The sequence below is a fragment of the Myotis nattereri genome (genome assembly GCF_964212035.1).
Source record: "Myotis nattereri genome assembly, chromosome: 5".
Lineage (NCBI taxonomy): Eukaryota > Metazoa > Chordata > Mammalia > Chiroptera > Vespertilionidae > Myotis > Myotis nattereri.
The window spans coordinates 25,224,630-25,245,640 of NC_138080.1; the positions used below are offsets into that span (position 1 = coordinate 25,224,630).

General features: G+C 59.4%; 2 protein-coding genes across 3 annotated transcripts; one reads left to right on the forward strand and one right to left on the reverse strand.

The window, feature by feature from the left end:
• Positions 1-1,211: 1,211 nt before the first annotated feature.
• Positions 1,212-12,588, reverse strand: PRKCSH (PRKCSH beta subunit of glucosidase II). Of its 2 annotated transcripts, none has more exons than XM_081092475.1 (18): positions 12,525-12,588; positions 12,091-12,229; positions 11,775-11,891; positions 10,877-10,972; positions 10,721-10,778; positions 9,754-9,871; positions 7,829-7,958; positions 5,779-5,863; positions 5,026-5,104; positions 4,271-4,357; positions 3,837-4,001; positions 3,652-3,745; positions 3,168-3,237; positions 2,864-2,953; positions 2,613-2,690; positions 2,431-2,530; positions 2,174-2,335; positions 1,212-2,046 (listed from the first exon to the last, which is right to left on the reverse strand). In XM_081092475.1, exons 2-17 carry the CDS (start codon positions 12,164-12,166, stop codon positions 2,189-2,191), a joined length of 1,590 nt encoding a protein of 529 aa, XP_080948601.1. In that variant the 5' UTR covers positions 12,167-12,229; positions 12,525-12,588; the 3' UTR covers positions 1,212-2,046; positions 2,174-2,188. The 2 variants fall into 2 exon arrangements, with proteins under 2 accessions (XP_080948601.1, XP_080948600.1); XM_081092474.1 differs by having other exon boundaries at positions 3,816-4,001; positions 12,525-12,578.
• On the forward strand, positions 12,465-20,723 carry ODAD3 (outer dynein arm docking complex subunit 3). Its single transcript, XM_081092473.1, has 13 exons — positions 12,465-13,421; positions 14,886-15,007; positions 15,126-15,203; positions 16,436-16,606; positions 16,724-16,825; positions 16,922-17,047; positions 17,245-17,367; positions 17,575-17,727; positions 18,626-18,786; positions 18,867-19,080; positions 19,634-19,789; positions 20,174-20,258; positions 20,409-20,723. The coding sequence occupies exons 1-13, from the start codon at positions 13,184-13,186 to the stop codon at positions 20,525-20,527; spliced, it is 1,848 nt and encodes a 615-aa protein (XP_080948599.1). The 5' UTR covers positions 12,465-13,183; the 3' UTR covers positions 20,528-20,723.
• Positions 20,724-21,011: the final 288 nt, after the last annotated feature.

The following is a 21,011-nucleotide window of genomic DNA, read 5'->3' on the forward strand; positions in this document are numbered from 1 at the left end:
TTTAGATTCAGTTGACCTTTCTCCGGTGTCCTGCTTTGGTGTCTGGCCATGGCCCCATCTGACTGCCCAGCTCTCTCTCCCCACCCTCCCTGGTGTTTGTTATTAAACGTCTGTGGAGCTTCTGCTGCAAGGAACAAAAAGAAAAAATTTAAAAAGCAACAAAAAAATACAAACAGAAGAGAAAAACAAAAAACAAAAAAAAAGAAGAAAAAAAACACTGAAGAGATTTTAAAAAAAGAAAAAAAAAAAAGACATAAACTGGCACCAGTTAACTTTCTTGTACTTTTTTGCCGAATTTAGCTTCTTGTAGTTTTAACTTATTGCTATGTTAACTATTTATTCTTGTTGCCCTGTAAGGACATTTGTGTATATTTCTGTTCCTTCATCCAGTTTGCAAGTTTAAAGGAACCACGATGTTCTCTTTGTTTCTTTAAGTTTTGCTGAGACGTGGTTATGCCTAATTTATTTATAAAGGGGAAGTGGAATCATTAAAGTAATAATTATTAATAACAGTAACGGCAGCGGTGGCAGCGGTGGGGCGTGTGCGCTCTCCAGGGCGGCCCCCACTTGGCCAGCGACGTCCGGTCTCAATGGGATTCTTTTTGCTCGTCTTGAGAATTTTTTCAGTCCTATTTAGCTGGTGAAAACCCTAGCTTGTTCTTGATACACGAACCTATTTATTCTTGTGGTTTTAAGTCCTGATCTCCCTGCTCCCCTCCAGCAGGGCAGGCCCCCCGCGGGTCCCTCCCTCTCCCTCTGTTTCTTGGGGCTTTCTCCCCTCTGCCCTCCCTGCACGCAGGGACACGTGTGCACACGTGGGCAGCGTGCCGGGGGCATCCGTGAGCAATAAGGGCTGGGTTTGTCCCCCACCTGGGGGTGCTGGGTTCTGGAGAGGGCACCTCCCCACACAAACCCCCCACACTGAGGCCTAGGCCCCTGCTACCCCCAGACTGGGAGTGCACTTCTTTTTCCAAAACACAGAACTCAGCCCAGCCAGCCCCTACCAGGAAGCTGGCCCAGGGGAGGAGCCTGGGGTCTTCCATGTCCCTGGGGGGCAGGGGCAGGGCCCTTGGGGAGGGGCTCAGCCCCGCAAGCCCTCCCTTCATCCTGTTATTTATTCGGAAGGTTTCACATCATGACAGTCCGTATGTTGGAGATGATAAAGAACTGCAAAAAAAAAAAAAAAAAAAGACAAAAAAACACTTTGCGTTGCATTTAGACTATTTATTACCGGATTACAGGCCTGGCCGCGGTAACAGACTTTTACATGGAATTGTTTAATTATTTGTACTTTTCATGCCAGAAAATAAAAGTTCAGAATCTTACAGCCTTGGCTGGGTGTCTATGTGCCAGTGGGCGGGAGCGTTGTGTGCCGTTGGCCCTGGCTGGGCGCCTGGGTCGCATCTCAGCTCCTTGGCCGACCCACAGCAGACACACTCTGGAGGGCGGGCGACGGCTCGGGGAGAAATGCGACGGACACGGCCCACAGTCCATCTGTCTGTCCCTCGGTGCCCAACTTTGCTGTCTGTGTGCATCTCAGGTTTGGTCATCTCACCCATGGAGCCAGCCTGATGGGTCTGCAGACAGCTGTGGCCCCTGCCTTCTGCCCTGTGCCCACCCTTGGCCCAGCCAAGCAAAGGAGACACACATGGGTTGGGGAATCATTTATTGTTCAAGGTCACAGTCTATTCAGTCCCCACCAGCAGGGGAGGCAGACACCATGGGCAGGGGCACGAGGGTGGGGGTGAGGGTGGGGTGGGGGGGACGGGGGGGAGGAGGGCGGGGGGGGGGAGGTAAAGGAGGGGGGAGGCAGTGAGTCACCAGGCTATGGCCAGGGGAGGGTGCACTCCTTTAGTTCATTTTGGAGGCCTACTGAGGCCTGGGCAAATGCTCTGCCCAGCCTGACCCCCCAAGAGCAGGGCGGGGGGGGGGGGGAGGCCCTCACGGTTCCTGCCTGTGGGAGGGCAAGGAGACTCAGAGGGGCAGGCCTTTGTCCAGATGGGCGGGTAGGTGGCACCACTGAGGCTCGTTCCATGCCTTGAGGTTCTGGGGCCAGAGAAAGAGACGATGGAACACAAGTGGGCAGAGGTGGTGCCAACGCAGATCTGTCTTCCTTAGACCCACTGCACCCCCCCACCCCTGTCCAGGCGGGCAGACCCACGCCCCCGTCCACCTTGGCGGGGCAGGGCTAGAGCTCATCGTGGTCGCTGTCTGCAGGTGGCTCAGGGGGTGGCTCTTGGCAGGCAGCAGGCGTCATCAGCTCCATGAGGTACTCGCAGCGACTGGGCTCCGTGGTGCTGGTCACCATCGTCTCCTTCCCACAGAACAGGCGCACCTGGGGGGGCGGGCAGGTGGGGCTCGGGTGGGCTCAGCCAGGCCTGGGTCCCCCACACCGCCCACCCCATCTCCCACCTTCCCCCACCCACTCACAGTGGTGGAGCGGTTGGGGCCCTGCCAGCAGCCAGTGCCCTGTTCGTACTTCATGGAGCTGAACTTGTCGTGTTCAGGGCCAGCCCACGAGCCCCAGGTGCTGCGGAGAGTGGGTGCTGAGGGTGGGCTGGCTAGGGTTTGGGGGTGCCAAGGGGGAGGGGGCTCAGCCTAAGCCCACTCACCCGAGGTTGGTGGGAGAGCCGCCGCCGAGCTTGGGTTGTTGTGAGACATGCTTGAAGGGACAGAGTCGGTAGACATACCTGTCATATAGGACAGGACTGGTGGGTGGGGCACACAGGACCCCAGCCCCCCTGACACCCCACACACAGGGTGGGGGAGGGTGTGCACCCCCCTGTGGCCTTGCTCAGGCTCAGACCCTCCAAGTCCACCCGCCCGCCCACCCGCCCGCCCTGGGGGTGGAAGGGGGACGCACTCATTGGTGGTGAGTTCGTAGCACTGCTTGTACAGGTAGGCAAACTCCCCGCTGGGGCCGAAGTCAAAGGAAATCTCCTGCTCCAGGTTCCTGCAAGGGAAGGCCACGTGGTGAGGGGCAGCAGTGTCCACACCGACTCAGGACCGCGCTGGGCGTCCCCATGATGAGTGGAGGGCCGTGTGGGCTGGGCTCCGGCTCCCTGCCACCTGGGGACCCCCCTCAGGAGCCAACCAGCCTGGTAGCAGCAGTTGCCTCGGCAACCACCTATCGTCACCACCTCTGGGGAGCCAGCCTGCGCTCATACCTGATGGCCTCCTCCATGTCCCTCAAGGACCGCTCGGCCTCCTCAAACTTGTTGCGGGCCTCCTGGGCAGCTGGGGGGGCAGAGGGGGGTAAGGTCAGGGGCCCCTGCCCAAATCCAGGAAGAGGGGGCGGGGTGGCTGGACACGCCCGCTGCCCCGCCCCCAGGCCTGCTCTGGGGAAGACCGCACCAGGAAGGCCCTGCGGGTCTCGCCAGCTGCAGAGCCCACCCCGCGCCCAGGCTCGTGGCTCCCAAGGGATCATGGCCAGGGCTCCTGGGGTGCCAATGGCTCCCCACCCATGAGGGTGGCACAAGTAAGCAGCACCCGGTGAGGAGGCAGAGAGGCCCTGGGGCTGGCCGGGGTGGTACTGGCCTCCCCAGGCCCCAGATGCCCCCTCCAGGCCTGGTTCTTGGGTGTCTACAGGTGAAGGCTAGGGGAACAGGTATGGGCAGCATCCCCTCCTGCCCAGGCCCAGTGAGCACTCACCGTCAATCAAGGCCTGCGTCTGCTCATCATAGGGCGGCATTTTGTCCTCCGTGGGGCTGGCTGGCTGGGGGGGCGCGAGTGGGGGTGGGGCCTCCTGGGGAAGGGGCGGGGTCAGCGAGTGGCCCTGCCTCCAGTCCCCCACCCCTTCTCCCCGACACACACACCTTGGGCTGCTCCCCCTGCACCTGGAAATCCTCCTCCTCCTCTTCCTCCTCCTCCTCCGTCTCTCCTTCTCCCTCCTCCTCCTCCTCCTCCTCCTCCTCCGTGGGCTGTGAGGGTACCGGGGGCTGCTCCTCCTTGGGCTCCGTGAGGTCAGGCACTGAAGGCGCTGGTGGAGTGGTGGGTAGAACCTGTGGGTGTGCAGGGTGCTTGGTGCTATGGACTGGGGTTCTCCCTCCATCCCCCTGGGCAGGGCCCACACTCACACCATTGCCCCAAGGGTGGCTTCAGTGCCCCCCCTCCTGAGGGGCCTGGAGAGAGGAACAGACAGCTGGGAGGGGGTTGGGTGGCCAGCTGGCCAAGGTGGCCCAGTGCCAGAACTGGAGGCAGTTCCTTTGTGAGGCATCAGGGGGCTGGGGAGGGAGGGCGAGGGCAGGACTGCATCCCCTCCCCCACTGACCTCAGACCGGTACTTGTCCCTGATGGCAGCCCAGACGCGGTCGTGGAAGGAGGTAGGGTCCATCTGCGAGTCTCCCCCGAGCAGGGTCTGTGTGCGTGTGTTGAGGTGGCATCAAGATGGGGGCCTCCAGAGCCCCTCCTGTGCCCCAGCCACTGATAAAGGGGGACCTCAGGCTGCAGTGCCAGGGGCAGGCGAACTGACTGCCAAGGCCAGGCCTGGGCCAGGATGAGTGCAGTGCAGCCACCAGAAGGGGGCAGCACAGGCCGGTGGGAAGAGGAACCCATCACCAGGGGAGGGCCAGAGGTACCTACTGGACTCGGGAGTGAGGAGAGGGCCAGGCCTCAGAGGGAGAGGCCGAGGCCGATGAGGGACAGAGGGACCCAGCAGGGACAGAGGTGGACAGAGGGCGGAGGAGCAGGGTCCACACTGTGCAGAGCCAAGAGCATGAACGTGAGGAGCGCACACTGGGTACACACTTGGAGCCAGTGGGACCACGTGGGTGGGAAAGCTGGCTCTGACCTAACAGGACACCTGGTGGCACCCACGTGACCCAGGCTCCAAAGGGCAGGGAGAAGTGACGCTGGCGGCTGCCTTCCTGGCTCCCACCCGAGGCCAGGCGTCCGCAGTCCTGGCCTGGCGCCAGGGGGCAGCTTTCCGTGGGAGCAGCCCACAGCCAGCCTGGCCCCCGCCCCTGGCCCTCACGTCACGTGAGGCGATCCCCTCCAGGAGTCCCAGGCCAGGGGGCAGGGGGGTACCTGGGCTTCCCCTTCGGATAGCACCCCGTCCCCATCTGTGTCCAGCTCTGGGTGGGTCTGCAGCTCAGCCACCGATACCCTGCAGGGGTGCAGGCAGAGACCGCCGGTGAGCAGCAGGAAGCTGGAGGTGAGCTCTAGGGTGGGGACCCCTCCAGCCCCCACCCCTGGGATCTCCCCTGCGTCCCATCCCTTCCTTAAGTCTCTACAACGTTGAAGAGGCTCCGAGGAGGGACAGAGACAGAGGTGGGATTAAGACACCTGGACCCGGGGCTCCTGAGACCCTCTCCTCACCACCAGCAGCATCCATTCCTTCCACCCTCAGCACCAGCACATCCACCTGCCCTCCGCCCGGGGCCCTCACCCCGAGGGGCCCGCACCCACGATGGCCAGTCTGGCCCCACAGTCACGTCACTACTACCAACCAGGGAAGGGCTTGCCCGCCCACTCTGCTCCCCTGTCCTCACCAGGGCACCTGCCCAGCCTCCCGGTTCCCGGCAGCCCACCCTCCACTGAGCCATTAGTATGGGGTCAAGGGCACAGCCGGGGTCCAAAGGGTCTGCCTTTGACCACAGAGGAGGCCTGGAAATAGTGGGATTGCTCGTCACCTCACTCAGCTCCTTGGGAAGTCAGTGAGGGCTCATTCAGAGAGAGCCTGGGACCAGCTCAGGCCCATGGCCAGGAGGTGGGGGGCTGCCTGGTTTCTAGGGCAGGTGGGAGGGAGGGACCCAGGCCGGGGCAGGCGGGGACACTCACACCCCGTCCATGTTGTCGTCCAGCTCCTGGAAGGCACCGGCCGCCAGCTCCTGCTCCCGCTGGGCCTTGGAGGCGGCCTGCTGCTCTGTGGACGGGCCAGCTGTCACCCTCCACTCTGCCCAATGGCTCCCCCAACCCCGAAACCTGCCCTCCCCCACACCCCACGCAGCTGACTGTGTGCCTGGCCCGATGCTGGGCCCTGGGGCCGAGCCAGGCCACTGTGGGGGGCAGCCCAGGACAGCCCTGGGACGCGGATCTAAACAAGCAGGGGCTGCAGAGACCACGCGAGGGGCGGCTGGGGACCAGGCCACAGGTTTGCCATGTCTGGGAGGCCCCCGCGATAGAGACCCAAGCACGCCACCAAGCTCTCTCTCCGACATGGAGGGTGGGGAGTGGAGGCTGGGGTGGGAGTGTGACCAGGCAAGGGTAGTGACCTGGGAGTCTGGGGGCCGAGACATCTAGGGGCAGTTACATCCGGTACAGCTGGGTTTGTGGTTGGGGAACCAAAGAGAGAAGAAGCCAGAGGTCAGGGTCCCAGCCCCGAAGAGGCACCAGGTCTTGGGCCCACTGAGCAGGAGTGTGTGGGCCGCCAGGAAAAAGCAGGAAAATCGTCATCTGGAGCAGAGGCTGCCATGGAGGAGGAGGAGGAAGATGCACAGACTTAAGGAACAGGAAAGCCAGGACAGAGTAAGGAAGCCAGGTTCACTCGGGGCGGGAGAAGCCGCCTGGCTTCCCGGCACTGGAGGGGAAGGGGCTTGGGCAGTAGAGGTCTGGGTATATTTCTAAGCAGAGGGAAGGTGTCAGCCAAAGACCACCCAGGAGAGGAGATGACTGGAGGCCAGAGCGTGGGGACACGCCTCCACTGAGGAGAGGAGGAGGAGGAGTCCCTGCAGGCGTCTCCACCCAACAAGCCCCTGGGACTCGGGCAGGGGCCTCTGTAGGCGCTCCCCCGATTTCCTGGCTCCCACCTCACTTGGGGTAAAAGCCCGAGTCCTCTCCCCGGTCCCTCAGGCCCTGTACTGCCGCCCCATCAGTCCCCGCCGTCTCTCCCTCCTGCCACATGGCTGCCTGCTGCTCCTTAAAAACCAGACACGCTCACTCAGGCCTCTGCACCTGCTCCCCTGCAGGCAGCGGCTCCTCCATCTTGTTCAATGCGGCGCTGCTGGCACCTGGGCTGTGCCTGGCACTCTACTGAATTATTGATTATGACAAATCAGGGTTGAGAGGGGGGGAAGGAAGAATGCAGCAGATGCCCAGGGAGATGGAGATGGAGGACATCAACAGCTTGGGGGCTGCCAGTTCCTGGCTACCAGCATACGAACAGCTGGAGCCGCACCTCCGAACCTCGCAGCAGTGCTCTGTCCTTTGACTAGTCTGTCCCACCGCCCCCGCCTATGCTGCTTCCACGGTGTGTCCCCCATGGAGCTGACTGAGAACAAGGACCAAGGCTTCCAATTTCCCGGAAGGGTGACATGACCTGCCAATGGCAAGAAAATGCTGAACACAGCATAGAAACATCTTAAAACCAACCAAGGCAGGAGGAACTGCCAGGGCAACGAAGCACTTGGAAGGGTCAGAGATGCGGAGGCTGACTTCGCCCTAAAGGACTTGCCAATTCTGGATGTGTCTGTCTTGATGAGAACTTGTGGGGCCAAGGAGATGGAAATCACAGTCCAAGGTGGGGAGCATAATAGCAGACACGCCACTGTGGCCGCCATGGGGCTGCCCACTCGGGGGGGTGGGGGGGAGGCTGGATGGGAAATCACCCAGCCTTCGCTCAGATCTGAGCTCCAGCCTGAATCTGGATTTGGGAATCCCACGTGGCTGGCAGGAAGAAAAGTCCCTTCTATCTGGAGAAGGACTCCTCATCCTGGGCTACAAATTATTCCTGTAAATGACTGTCAAGTACAGTGGCCAACACACAGTCGAAGATAACTAGGCACGTGGGGAACCGGGGCACCGTGATCAAGACAGTCAGCAGGAAAAACAGACAAACGGACGAGGAGCCAGTCTCCCGGGCCCGGCTTGTCCTGGCCACCCTGTGGCATACCTTCCCACAGCTTCTGGTGCTGGTCTTTGGCATCCTTCTCTGGCTTCTCAGCCTCCTCCTTCACCGTCCGCAGCATCTCCACCTGGTCCTCCAGGGACTTCTTTCCGGTCTGTAGCTCAGTGAGCTTTTGCTGGATGGGGAGAAGGCAAGGGGCCAGCTCTTCCTTCTGTTCTACCTTCTTCCTCAGAGACTGCTACCTCCCCGCCTCTACTCCAGGGGCAACTGCAGGATCCTTCCAAAACTCACACCCTCCTGGGTGCCCCGCCTGCTGTGGTTCCCTGCAGCCCACTCACCTTAATGCAGCTTCGAGGCCCCGTGTGACCAGGCCCTGGCTGCCTCTCCAGCTCCACCTGCCCCAATGCTACCTTTTTTTAATTTCATTTTTTGGTTAATTCTCACCCAAGGATATTTTTCCCATTGATTTTTAGAGCCAGTGAAAGAGAGGGAAGGAGAGAGAGAGAAACGTCGAAGTAAGAGAGACACTGCAACTGGTTGCCTCCCGCACGCGTCCTGACTGCAGCTGGGAATCAAACCCACAACCCAGGAATCGGATCCATAACACTTCGTTGCATGAGCCAACGCTCTGACCAGTGGGAACAGTGGCCAGGGCCCTCTTGCTATTCTAAATATACATATTTCTTATTGATTCAGAGAGGAAGGGAGAGAGAAATATCAATGATGAGAGAGAATCATCAATTGGCTGCCTCCTGCACGCCCCTCACTGGGGACTGAGCTGGCAACCGGGCACGTTCCCTGCCCGGGAACTGAACCATGACCTCCCGGTTCATAGGTCAACGCTCAACCACTGAGCCACACCAGCCGGGCAATTTTAAACTCTAGGCTCAAACTGTCTTAACAACCAACGTTCAGACCAGAAATGCTCTCTGCCTCGTTCTTCACACGTGCGTCCCTTCCATCTGGAGCACGCTCCCTGGCTGCCCTGAACCCCTACAGGTTTCAGCTTGGAGACCTCATCCCCCAGGAAGTCTCCGGGCTTCCTGCCGCGAAGACCAGGGGCCAGGCAAGAGTGTCTTCTTTTTGCCCAGCAACCCTGGGCACCATGTTCTGTCCGTCTGTCCCTCCCACCGGACAATGCACCCTTGAGGCAGTTCCTGGTGAGCTTCCAGCCTCATGCCCAGTGCCCAGCACACCTGGGCCTCTGTGGATATTTCAAGAAGGACTGAGTGTGCGGGACGGGCTCCAGCCTAGGAACTGGGTCCCAAGCTGCAGGGTCTTGGCCCGAGTACCCACAGCACCACTGTCTCCCGAGACCTCGGCGGACACCTCAGCGTGGGCTGCTGCTCTGATCCTCCCAACTCGCCACGAGGGCAAAGGTCGCTTGGAGACACCCTCACCACATAGTTCCCCCACTACCCCGAGCTTAGTACTCACGGCCCCAGGGTCCTCCGTAGCCAGGCCCTGGGGATGGGGGAGAAAGACCTGGAACCTTCCCTGGGCCGGAACCCTTGCTCAGTGGGCCGAACAGGAGCCCAGAAGCAGTGCTGAGAACTCTGACCCATCACACAGCCAAGGGAATGGAAGGCAGGGGAGGGAGACACACACTTGGGGGTACACCCTCCTCCGGCCCCCAAAGCACACACCCTACTGAACCAGCCCAGCTGCGGCTGATTGACACCGTCTTGAGTCCTCCCCAGTCATCAGTCATCAGCCCCATTTTACAGACGACAGACCCACAGACCCGGGTGCAGAGGCACCCCTCCTGTTCTGGGGGGCAGCGAACTCTGCCAGCCCCCCTCAGGCTGCCACCTGACGCTCCACGCCTGTGCTCACCACGGTGGACCTGGTAACGACCTAACCAACAGCTTCACGCCAAGTGGACAAACGAGAAACCGAAGGCGCAGACAGGAACTGGCCCCGGACACCATGCCCCCCGGCCTCTGGTCAGCCCCGGGGCCCCCCCTCACCTGCTTCTCTTCCCGGGCCTTCTTCCAGTCCTCGATGAGGATCTTCTTCAGGCGGAAGCCCTCGCGGGTGACCTCTGCCATCTGCTGCAGCGTCTCTCTCTCCTTGCGGCCCTTCTCCCTGGCGATAGGGGACACACAGGCACCACCAGGGGGCACTTAGGACCCATCAGATCTGCTCTTCCAACTGGGCTCAACCCCACCTGCCGCCACCATGTTGGGAAAGACAAGAGAGCGAACCCTCCTCCTCCATCTCCCAGACGCTCTTGGCCTCGGAGCCCCAAGTCCTTGTCCTTGGGAGGACACAGTGGACAGGATTCGCCCACCTCAGGGTCAGGAAAGGGAGTAGGGAATGCTGGGACGTGAGGCTGGAAGTTGGCTCCCGAGAGAGAAAGGAGAGAAAAGCACAGAATCACAGGCTCCCGGAAAGTCTGGCCGTAAGCATGTTGTGTGTGATCAACCCTCTGCTTACATAAAAGATCTTTAATCAGAAGAGTTCACATACATAAACATTCGGTTTTGTTGAAAAACCAATCAGGCCCTTATCACCTGCCCTCACTGACAGGAGTCGAGGGCAGCTGCCCCTTTAGATGCCACCGTTCCCACCACTCCTGCCGCCTTATGCTCAGCCTGCTTCTGGCATTCAGTGACCTGCCTGTCACTTCAGTTTCCAGGTCCTGCTCCAGTGCAGCAATGAAAAGCATGGAGTCTCAAGTCAGGCTGTCCTGGGTTCGAGTAGCAGCTCTGCCATCTCCTAGCTACGTGACCCTGAAGAAGTCATTCTCCATCTAAACTTGAGCTTTTCGACCTGTTGAACATGCACACGACTGTCCCTGCTTCCCGGCCAGAGGGAGCCTTCACAAGGCACAGACCGAGCGCTCGATGCTCAAACACAGAAAAGAGAGGGGGCCTGATTCACCGGGCAGGGCAAGGTCCTGGGGGCTGGGGGGTGAGGGGGGCGCCCCCGTACCTGCAGGTGTTCTCACAGACGACCCCACTATTGTACTCGTCCGTCCCGTCGCAGCAGTCTTAGGGCAGAGGAGGGGGCGCCGTCAGGCGTAGCAGTGTCTCCTCCTCCTCCACCCCCCGCCCCGCCCCTCCCCAGCCCCAGCGGGATCTCACTTACCACAAACTCCATCGTTGACCCATCTGGAGGAGATGTACAGGGGCTTGTAGCCAGTGTTGGTGCAGTGGAAGCTGCCGTTAGGGCAGGCAGCCGTGCCTTGGGGAAGAGGGAAGAGGCAGGGGAGTTTTCCGAGTGCGCAGGCCTTGCCCCTTCACATCCACCCGACAGAAGCCCGACACACGCACACACAGAGCACAAGGAGACCGGTGCCGGGTAAGGGGAAGAGAGACAGCTGCACACTCAGGGTCTGGGACGAAATTCTCCCAGGCCCCCTCCTGACTCTCTTCGCCAAGACCCTCGGAACAGGCCCACCAACTCCCCCTCCCCCGCCCTCACCGGTCCCTGTGGCCCACAGGCCCCGCCCTCACCGGTCCCTGTGGCCCACAGGCCCCGCCCTCACCGGTCCCTGTGGCCCACAGGCCCCGCCCTCACCTGTCCCTGTGGCCCACAGGCCCCGCCCTCACCTGTCCCTGTGGCCCACAGGCCCCGCCCTCACCTGTCCCTGTGGCCCACAGGCCCCGCCCTCACCTGTCCCTGTGGCCCACAGGCCCCGCCCTCACCTGTCCCTGTGGCCCACAGGCCCCGCCCTCACCTGTCCCTGTCGCCCACAGGCCCCGCCCTCACCTGTCCCTGTCGCCCACAGGCCTCTCCACGTGCAGCACCCTGCAGGAGGCCCCGCCGAGCCCTCAGGTCGGGTGGGGGCCTCTCTGGGCTCCCACTGTGCCTGTGGCTCTCAGCACCAAACCAACGACCACTTGCTTCTGTGCCTGCTTTCCCCATTAAGTCAACAGGGAGCAGTCCTGTCGTCGTCACCACACAGGGCCTGGCACTGCCCAGGCGCTCAACACCTGTGCAATGAATGGATGGATGGTGGATGGATGGATGGGGAAAAACTCACCCGGCTCATCCGAGCCGTCCTTGCAGTCACAGTAGTCGTCGTTGACCTGATCAAAAGGGATGGTGACCGAGCCGTCCAGGCAAGTGAAAGGCTTGGACTCATCGTAGAAGTGATGGTCTGGGGGGGGGGGGGGGGGCAAGAGACTCAGCCCAGCGCAGGAAGAGGCCCCCCAACCCAAGGGCACCTCTGCTTCCATCCATTGCTGAGCGCTGCCACCTTCCCCGCCCAGAGGCAGGGACACGGAGGCCAGAGGCTGGGCCTCCCCGAGGAGCCACAGCGGCCCCTCCAACCCGACCCCACGCGGCGGCGGACTCACTGGTGAGGGAGACGCCCCGGGGCCGCCGGACCTCCACGGCCCAGCACGCGGGGAGCAGCAGCACCAGCAGCAACATCTCGCTAGAGGCTCGCGGGCCGGAAGCGGGCTCGGGGGAGGAAGGCGGCTGCGGGGAGACGCGCTGCAAGGAGGGCGCTGCCGGTCAGCGGCCGAGGGCTCCCTCCAGCCAATTGGATTCCTCCGTCGCTTCCGGGCAATGGGGGCTCATGGGAAAAGATATCGGACGATACCTTTCCAACCTGGCCCGTCTCAATGGTGGGATCTCGAAACCTCCGCTCCCCAGGGGGGGAGAGCGAGCCAACCGATTCCCGCCAATAGGCCGAAGGAGTGAAGAGCCTCCCCCTCGGCCGACGCACACCCTCAGGTACCTCAACAGGAAATTGGGGTTCCCACCGACCCGCTAATGCATCACTTACACGAAGCAAGGGCAAAGGTCAGTCTTCACCGCGCCCCCCCGGCCCAGCAGCCCACAGTTCTTCCAGCAGAAAAAAAGCGGAAGTGTGTGGATGCGTCACTTCCTGTGACACGCTGAGCGCCAGGACGGCGGCTCGGAGACGCCATGTTGGGAGTGGCACGTGAGATGCCGGAACCCGGACGGCCATCTTGGATAGGACTACGAAGCCTTAGAGTTCTGAAGGTTTGCGCTTAATGGCGGCGCAAGGTGCCTCCATCTTGGGAGTGGCGGGTTCTGCAATCGCAAAAGAAAGTTCCTGAAAAACGCGCGAACACCCGGTGGGTTTGGGGTGGGAGGAAAAAAAAAAAAAAAAGACGAACACGTGACTCCAAAGAACCCTCCCCCACCGTGTGGCGGCGCGACTCTGCTCCGCCCCCTGTTGGGCCCGCCCCTCCGCAGCACCAGCCAATGAGAGCAGTGGTGCCGAACGCGGACGGTTTCCATGGGAGCGCATAGGAAGGCGGGGAGGAGGTTACCTAGCAATCCGGAGATGCTGCTCGGCCCAGCCAAACGGTAGGAAAGTGCTTTTTCAGCCACAGAAACCCGAACCGACGGATCCCGGAGAGAGGCGATTCCCCGGCGCTCCCCCAGCCCCCTGGAGCCTTTGTCCCCAACCCAATCATGACGTCTCCCCTGTGCTGGATGGCCGCCACCAGTGCCACGGTGTCTTCTCAGGACCAGATTCCGACTTCTTCCAAGTCCAAGCGCAGTCAAGATCAGGCCAAAAGCCGCCCTAGAGGCAAGGTCGCGGGGCAGGCCTGGCCTCCAGTCCATTCCAAGGGACCCATCTATGCCAGCCCCGGGAAGGTCGCTCTCCAAATGCAGATGGCTGAGATACAAAAGAAGATACAAGCATTAGGTAAGAGGGCTCCAAAGGGCATCAAATGGCCCCTAGTCAGCAGTGTCCACCCAGCCCTCTGACCAGGCATGGTGTGGCAAGGGTGCTTCACAGCATTCATCCAGGTGATCAGTGCTGGCGGTAAAAACTCATCTCATAAGACTTCCTGGCTCTGGCCGGTTGGGTCAGTGGATAGAGCATTGGCCCTCCGACTGATGGGCCCGGGGTTTGATTCAGGTCAAGAGCATGTACCTCAGTTGCAGGCTGGATCCCCAGCCTGGGTTGGGGCATTTGGGGGAGGCAACCAATCAATGTGTCTCTCTCACATGTTTCTCTCTTTGTCTGCCTCTCCCCGTCCTTTCCACTCTCTCTAAAAATCAATGGAAAAAATTTCCTTGGGTGAAGATTAACAAAAGCAAAAGCTTTTCCTGGACTCGGGAGTCAACTGGATTGTATTTCATACTTTTGTGTAATTTCAGCTCTCTATCATGTGTGGAGTGGTGAAAAACATAGATCCTAGGGACAGACATTCTGGGCTCAAACCCTGGCTCTGCATATACTAATGGTTTGATCTTGGGCACTAAGAGTAACCTAATTGCTCTCAGTTTCTCCTTCTGTAAAATGGGGATAACAGTACAACACCATAGGTAGTTGAAATGTGTTAAGTGCTTAGAGCAGTGGCACATAGTAACACACTATAAGTTGCAAACCAGTGGTTCTCAATGGAAGAGGTCCATTTTGCTCCCCAGGGGACATTTGGCAAAGTCTGGAGGCTTTTATAATTAATTATTTACTGAGAAAGAGAGAGAGAGAGAGAGAGAGAGAGAGAGAGAGAGAGAGAGAGAGATAGATATCACACCGATTTGTTGTTCCACTTATTTATACATTTGTTGGTTGATTCTTGGATGTGCCCTGACCGAGGATCAAACCCACAACCGTGGTGTATTAGGACAATGCTCTAACCAACTAAGCTAACTGGCCAGAGCTAAAGACATTTTTAGTTGTCACTTTATTAGGGGTGGGAGGATGCTGCTGGTATCTAGAGGGTGGAGGTCGGGAATGCTGCTCAACATCCCAAAATGCAGAGAGCAACTAACCACAGTAAATAACTGTACATCCCAAGTATCAGTCATGCTGAGGTTGGGAAATCCTGGTGTAAACCATTATTGTTTTATTATTAATAGGGGAAATCTTGCAGAGTGGTTGAAGGTCAAGAGTCAGACTGTTTGTGACCTTGAACAATCTAATAAGCCTGAGCCTCAGTCTTCTCATCTATAAAATGGGTATGATGTGGATATGCACCTATTGGCATACTGTATTTTATACCTGGAAAGTTCTTAGTTCAGCATCCAACACATAATAAATGCTCCAAGCAAAGTATTATTATAATATTAAATTGATGACTGCAAAAAGGCTATCCCTCTGGGAAGCCTTTCCCACCCCCATGATGCTCTGCTTGTACCTGCCCACATCACTTGACCCCAGAGAGTGATCGGAAGGCCTTTTATGAGAGCACCCAGTGGAACATCAAGAAGAATCAGGAAACCATGAACCAGCTACATGAGGATAACAGGGTGCTGCAGCTACAGCTGAGGGACCTGCTCCAGGTGAGGGTGCAGCAGTGGGAAAAGAGGTTCCAGGGGCAGCACCAGCACTCCCAGCACAGGGCACTGCCTCAGGTAGAGGTGGCCTGGGTAAGTGGTGACTGCGTTCCTCTCCTTGCAGGGAGAAGAGAAAGTGGTCCAGGCAGTGATTCAGGACTGGAAGTCAGAGAAGCCATACCTGAAGAACAGGACAGGACAGGTTTGCCCCACCCCTACTCCACTGACAATCTCCTTCATTTCCAGCCTGGGTCCCCTCCCCACAGGACTCCCTCCCTTCTCCCCCTCCCCCTCTAGTCCTTTCTCCCTACCATCCGCCACTCATGTATTCACACAGTTAATTTTTATCACATGTCAGCCATGTGCCTGGCATGGTATTAGGTATTGTTGATCATGCAGTGAAAAAAAACCAGATCAAGTCCCCACTGGGACAGGAATTTGCACTTTTGACCGTGCGGTGGGAGTCAGCAAAGACCCCTCTCTTTCCGATGTGATGCTTGAGCTGAAAATGGGCCAGGCAGGAGATGATCTGGGGGTAGGGGGCTGGGGGGAGGGAGGGGAATGCCCCAGGCAGAGGGAACAAATGCCAAGTCCCTGGGGTAGGAACAAGTGTGAATGTTGGAGGCCAGTGTGGCTAGATGGGAGGGAGGGAGGGGAGCCTGGTAGGAGCGGGGTCAGGGAAGTCACCAGCAGCCGAATCTTGCAGCAGGCCATGATGAAGAGAGCGGATTTTATATGCTAAGGCTCAGGTAAGTGGGAAATGACTGAGAGAGAGCGAGAGCGGAAGCCAGGAGGAAGTCATTGTGGTGAAAGATGGTGTTGGATGCCCTAGGGTGAAAGCTGTACACAGGAAGAAAGAATCTCGGCGGCCACCTTGGAAAGAGAACAGATGGCTGCTGACAACTTGTATGTAGATGGAAGAGAAAAGGAAGTGGGGTGACAGTTTTCAGTTTTGGACTTGAGCACTTGGAAGGAAGGAGAGCGAGCATGAGCGGAGATGGGAAGACAGAAGGGCAGGTTTGGAGAAAGATCAAGTGCTCAAATTGGTCACAATGGTGTGAGGTGCCTGTGGACACATCTGGAAGGCAGTGTAGATATGGACACATGAGCCTGACTGTCAGGGGAAGGCTAAATTTGGGTGTCTTCAGTGTACAGGTGACCTTTAAAGCCCTGAGACTGGACAAGAGATCATGATGGGGGTGGGTGTAGACAGGAGAGAAGAGCCTGGGGCTGTCTCTCCAAAGGCAAAGGACGGGGAGGTGGGTGGAAAACCAGGGAATGGGCTTCTGGAAGCCACCAAAATAGAAAACCTGCAGGAGGAGGGTCAGATGCTGTTCAGAGACAAGAGAGATAGATGGGAACCAAAACATGGAAGAAGGAAGCTCTGCAGGAAGGACCTGGCGGGGTTCAGACCCCTGCTCTCGCTCCCTCCAGCAGGCCCTGGAGCTCCTGGACCACCGGCTGAGTGAGAAGGTGAAGCAACGGAATGGTCTGCGGCACCAGATGGGATTGCGGCAGAAGTGGCTGGAGGAGCTCCAGCTGCAGCACAGCCTACGTGAGCTGGAGATGGAAGAGGTGCAAGATAGCAACACTGAGATGGCTAAGGTGCGGCCAGTGAGGTGTGGAGGGCTGGGAGGTGGACAGGTAAAAAGGGGCTCTTGATCTAGGGAGGAAGAGGAACTAAGGGTGGAGGGGACTCAGCCCAGCCTTCTTTCCCTCTAGACCTTGCGGAACCTGGAGAACCGTCTGGAGAAGGCTCGGATGAAGGCGGAGGAGGCGGAACACATCACCAATGTGTACCTGCAGCTCAAGGCCTATCTACAGGTAGGGACCAGAATGGCTGGGGACGGGGAGGCAAGTGGGAGGGCCAGCCTGGCCCGGGACAGTGGTTACAGGCCTGCCCCACTCCTCACACCCCAGGAAGAGAGCCTTCACTTTGAGAACCGTCTGGACTCCATGGAGATTGAGGTAGTGAAGACAAAACAGGAACTGGAGGAGATGCGCGTGGTGAACCAGGAGGCACTCAACACCCAGAACATTGCCAAGGTGCCAGTTCACTGGTCCCTGGGAATCCTACCCAGACACCATGGTCTCCTGGCCCCAGCATCTGAACCGCAGCTGTCCCAGAGCCACTCCTATTTGTCTCTCAGGACCCTGCAACCTGGCTCAGTTGGGCCTGTGGCTCTGACCCTGAGCCATGGTAGATGCCAACTGGTCCTGCTGTCCCCCTGCCTGCCCTCCAGAATCAGCTGCAGTATCTGGAGGAGACTGTGTTCCGAGAACGCAAGAACCGCGAGCACTATGTAACCGAGTTCAAGAAACTCGCAGACGAGAAGAAACTGCAGAACGAACGCATGGAGCGCAAGGTGGGTGCACCCGGGGGTGCCAGGACTAAGGGCCTGTCCCGCACTCCTGATCCCTGCTTGGCTGCCCTTACCTGACCTAAGCCTTTGCCCGGGACCACAGACTGGACCCCACCTATTCCCTGACCCCTGTCCAGATACCCTTTCTTGGCCTCTGTCCTAAGCCCTTGTCCACAACCTGACCCTGGACCTGACCTCAACCTGGAGCAGACCCATCGAGAGCATGTGCTGCTGCAGTCCGAAGATACGATCCAGGACAACCGGAAGGCCAAGGAGGAGGATCTGCAGCTGCGCTGGAGCATGTACCAGTTGGAGATGCTCTTCGGCAAGGTCAAGGACGCCACTGGCGTGGCCGAAACGCACGTGAGTGCTGCCCGCAGCCCTGTGCCCTGGATCAACTCCTCAGCACACAAACGTGCTCCCTTAAAAGACAACCCTTCAGCTACCGCTCCATTTCTCTGCTGCCCCTTACAACAGAACCATGCACACCCGTCTGTACTCACATTTCCTCTCCTTCTGTTCAGTCTTACACCTTTGACACTGACTTCTTTGGCCTGGAGGCCCTGTGAAAGCTGGGAGTTTTGTCTCTCCTGTGTCTCCATCACCTGTAACACGGTCTAGGGCCCAGCAAACTGCCCAGTGCCACCCTAGGCCCTGGGCAAGCCAAACCCCTGCCCTGGTCCCCCTTTTTGCAATGTCTTGCTTGAAACTTTCTAAGACTCTATGTTCCCTGCTGGCAAACAGTGATCCTGCTGGACCCCAGTCTGTTTCCCCCGCTTTGGGTACTCCCCAACCCTCCATTCTTCCCATGGGATGACCCCCGAGGGTTCCAGGACTTGGCTCTATGGTGTCATCTGAGGCACTGTGGCCAGTTCCTTTTCAGAAATTGGCCTGGTGGCAGGATTGCTACCAGAGCGGGCCAGTATTTCCTCATGGGATTGGGCGAGATTCCCCCCCACTCCCCAGAATGTTGCTGGCACCTTGATTTTGGAAAGAAGCTATGGTCACTGCTACCCTGCCTCACACGCTGATTTTTGGCTGATTCAAATTCCTGATATAGAGAGGGAAGGGCTCAGCAAATATTATTTGTCCCAGGCTACCCACCTGTGAGGCAGCCCTGAGCCCTATTCAGAGTCCCTACGCATCACTGTGCAGAAGCTGTCAGCTCAGCCACCTGCTCTTCTTGCCCTGGGGTTAAGGAGGAGGGTGGCAGCTGGACCTGTCCAGGCCCCTGCTCTGACTGGGGTTGGGTGGGCCCTAGGCGGTGGTGCGGCGGTTCCTGGCGCAGAGCGACACCTTCACGCAGTTGGAGATGCTCAAGAATGAGAACATGGAGCTGCTGCTGAAACTGAAGCAAGAGAAGGAGCAGCTGCAGCAGGAGCTCGAAGACCACAAGTACTCAGGGGAGGCCATGCTAGTGAGGTGAGGTCCCAGTGCCGGAGGGAGAGGGTGAGGGCCCGGCGTCCTCTGCACTCCCACAGCTCTCTCTCCATTCTCTGCAGTGAACAGAGGCTGCAGGCCGTGTTGCAGAGTAGCCTCAATGCAGAGCAGCAGCGGAAGGCCAAGGCCCAGGCCGAGCTGAAGCAGGCCATATGGGCGATGCAAATCCTGAGGGAGGGCCTGGAGCACCTGGCGGGGAAGCTGGACCACCTCATAATGGGCAGCCAGGGCTCTGAGGAAGAACTACCCAGAACCACCCAGGACTTAGCCCCTCAGGTGGGGGGTCCGCCCCATAGCCCCATTGATAGGAACCCCCCCTCCATGCCCCATCCAGGACATCAGAAGGCCACTTAGAAGGGAGTCCTTACCCCATGTTCCTGGGGTAACCCCCTTACTCCTAAGTGGCCCAAGACTTCAGAGACGCTGTGCTGCCTCAAGAAGCACCCCCAGAGGAAAGTCCCACTTTGTCCCCCAAGCCAAAACCTCAGCGACCCGGCTGCAATACTGGAGCACCCCGAGACAGGAGAAGCCCCCCCCCCTTGTCTGCAGCAGAGTGCCATTGCTTCAGGTCATCCCTGCAATGGCTTCTCTCTGGTTATTTTCCTCTCCCCTCAAAAAAAGACCTCCCCCACCCCTTGTCCAGCGTCTGAAGTTCCAAGGCCCTAGACAGCGGCAGCCCGGCCCTACAGATGATAGCACCACCCCTGTGGGTGGCCCCTCACCTTCAAAGGCTTGACCCCTGGAAGCAAAAGCCCTTTCTGGGTGGAATCTGCCCGAGGCCCGACCCCTCCGACCCCTCCGAACTGACACAGCTCCTCCCCCGCCGCAGGAGGCCAGCGGCTCCGCTATGAAAGAGCTGGATCCCAAGGCCAGCGACTACCTGCCCAAGCTGCTGGGCCTGGTGGAGGAGAAGCTGCTGGCGCTGCAGGCGCAGTTAGACAGACAGGACATTCCGGAGATGCTTCGCCACATCGCGAATCGCGAGGTACCCAGGGAGGGGGCGCACTTCGGGGAGCCGCGGCAACCCCAGGGAGACCCCGGAGAAGGCCGCTGGCCAGGAATGGGACTGGGAGGTCAGAGGGCAGAGTGGGGTGGGGTGGGCATCAGGGGTGGAGCCTCGAGACGCCAAGGGGCGGGGCCCCAGGGACCAGGGGCGGGCCTGGCGGGAGGACAGGAGGTGGGACTGCATCAGGGTGAGTGCTGAGAAGGAAGGCCACGACTGGGCCCGAGTAAAGTTAAACAGGAGTTGGCAGAGGGGCTGTATGGAACCAGGGTATATCTTGGGATGGAGAGGGAGGGAGGGGTAACAGGATATCCCGGTAGCCCCTGCCCCACTCACAGTCTTCTATCCCGTCCCCCTCCTCCCCAGTTCTACTCCAACCTGGAGGGAAAGCTGCCCGCGTACAACACCCGCATCACCTTCCCCCTTGCCGTTCCCAAGGACAAGTTCTTTGGTCAGTACGGGCGGGGGAAAAAGGGGGGGGGGTGAGGAGGTCCGGGGGCCCAAGAGAGCAACGGGCTGTGGGAGGGGAGGTGGGGTCTAAAAGGCTGGGTAGGGAAATCTGAGCAGGGCTGGGAACCTGGACCCCTCTCCCGCCCCCCAGACGAAGAGGAGACCGAGGACGATAACAACGACCTGGTTTCTCGTACGGAGCTCAAGATCCGCTCCCAGAAATTAATCGATTTTCGCAGCAAGAAGCGCAACCGCTCTCGGAGGTCCTAGACTCGCCCTCGTACCCACCTGGCCTCTCCGGGCCCCGCGGAGCTCCCAAGCCCTCTGGGCCCAGCCACCGGCCCTCGGGGCCGCTCTAGGGCCGAGCGGCCCGACCGGGAGCGAGCCGGCCATCGGCGCCCGGAATAAATATACCCAGGCGGCCGCGCTGGCCTCGGAATCACAAAATAAAGGTCACCGACCAGCCTCCTGGTATTCGCCTCTCCTTGACCCTGCACCTCCCCGAAGACACCGCTCCTCAACCTGGGGCCACAGGCTCTGCCCCTCCCATCAGCGGGGAACACGGCCCAGAGATTGGCCCACACCGGGAGGACCCCCCGCCGGGCACACAGCCCCTCGCCCGCCTGGCCGTCCGGAGTCCCGCACCCCTGGGCGCACGCCAGGGGCCTCCCCGGAGAGGGGCCTTTCCCTGGGCACAGGTTCACACACACCTGTAGGGGAACCGGGGCCTCACCCGCGGGTCTGGATGGGTGCT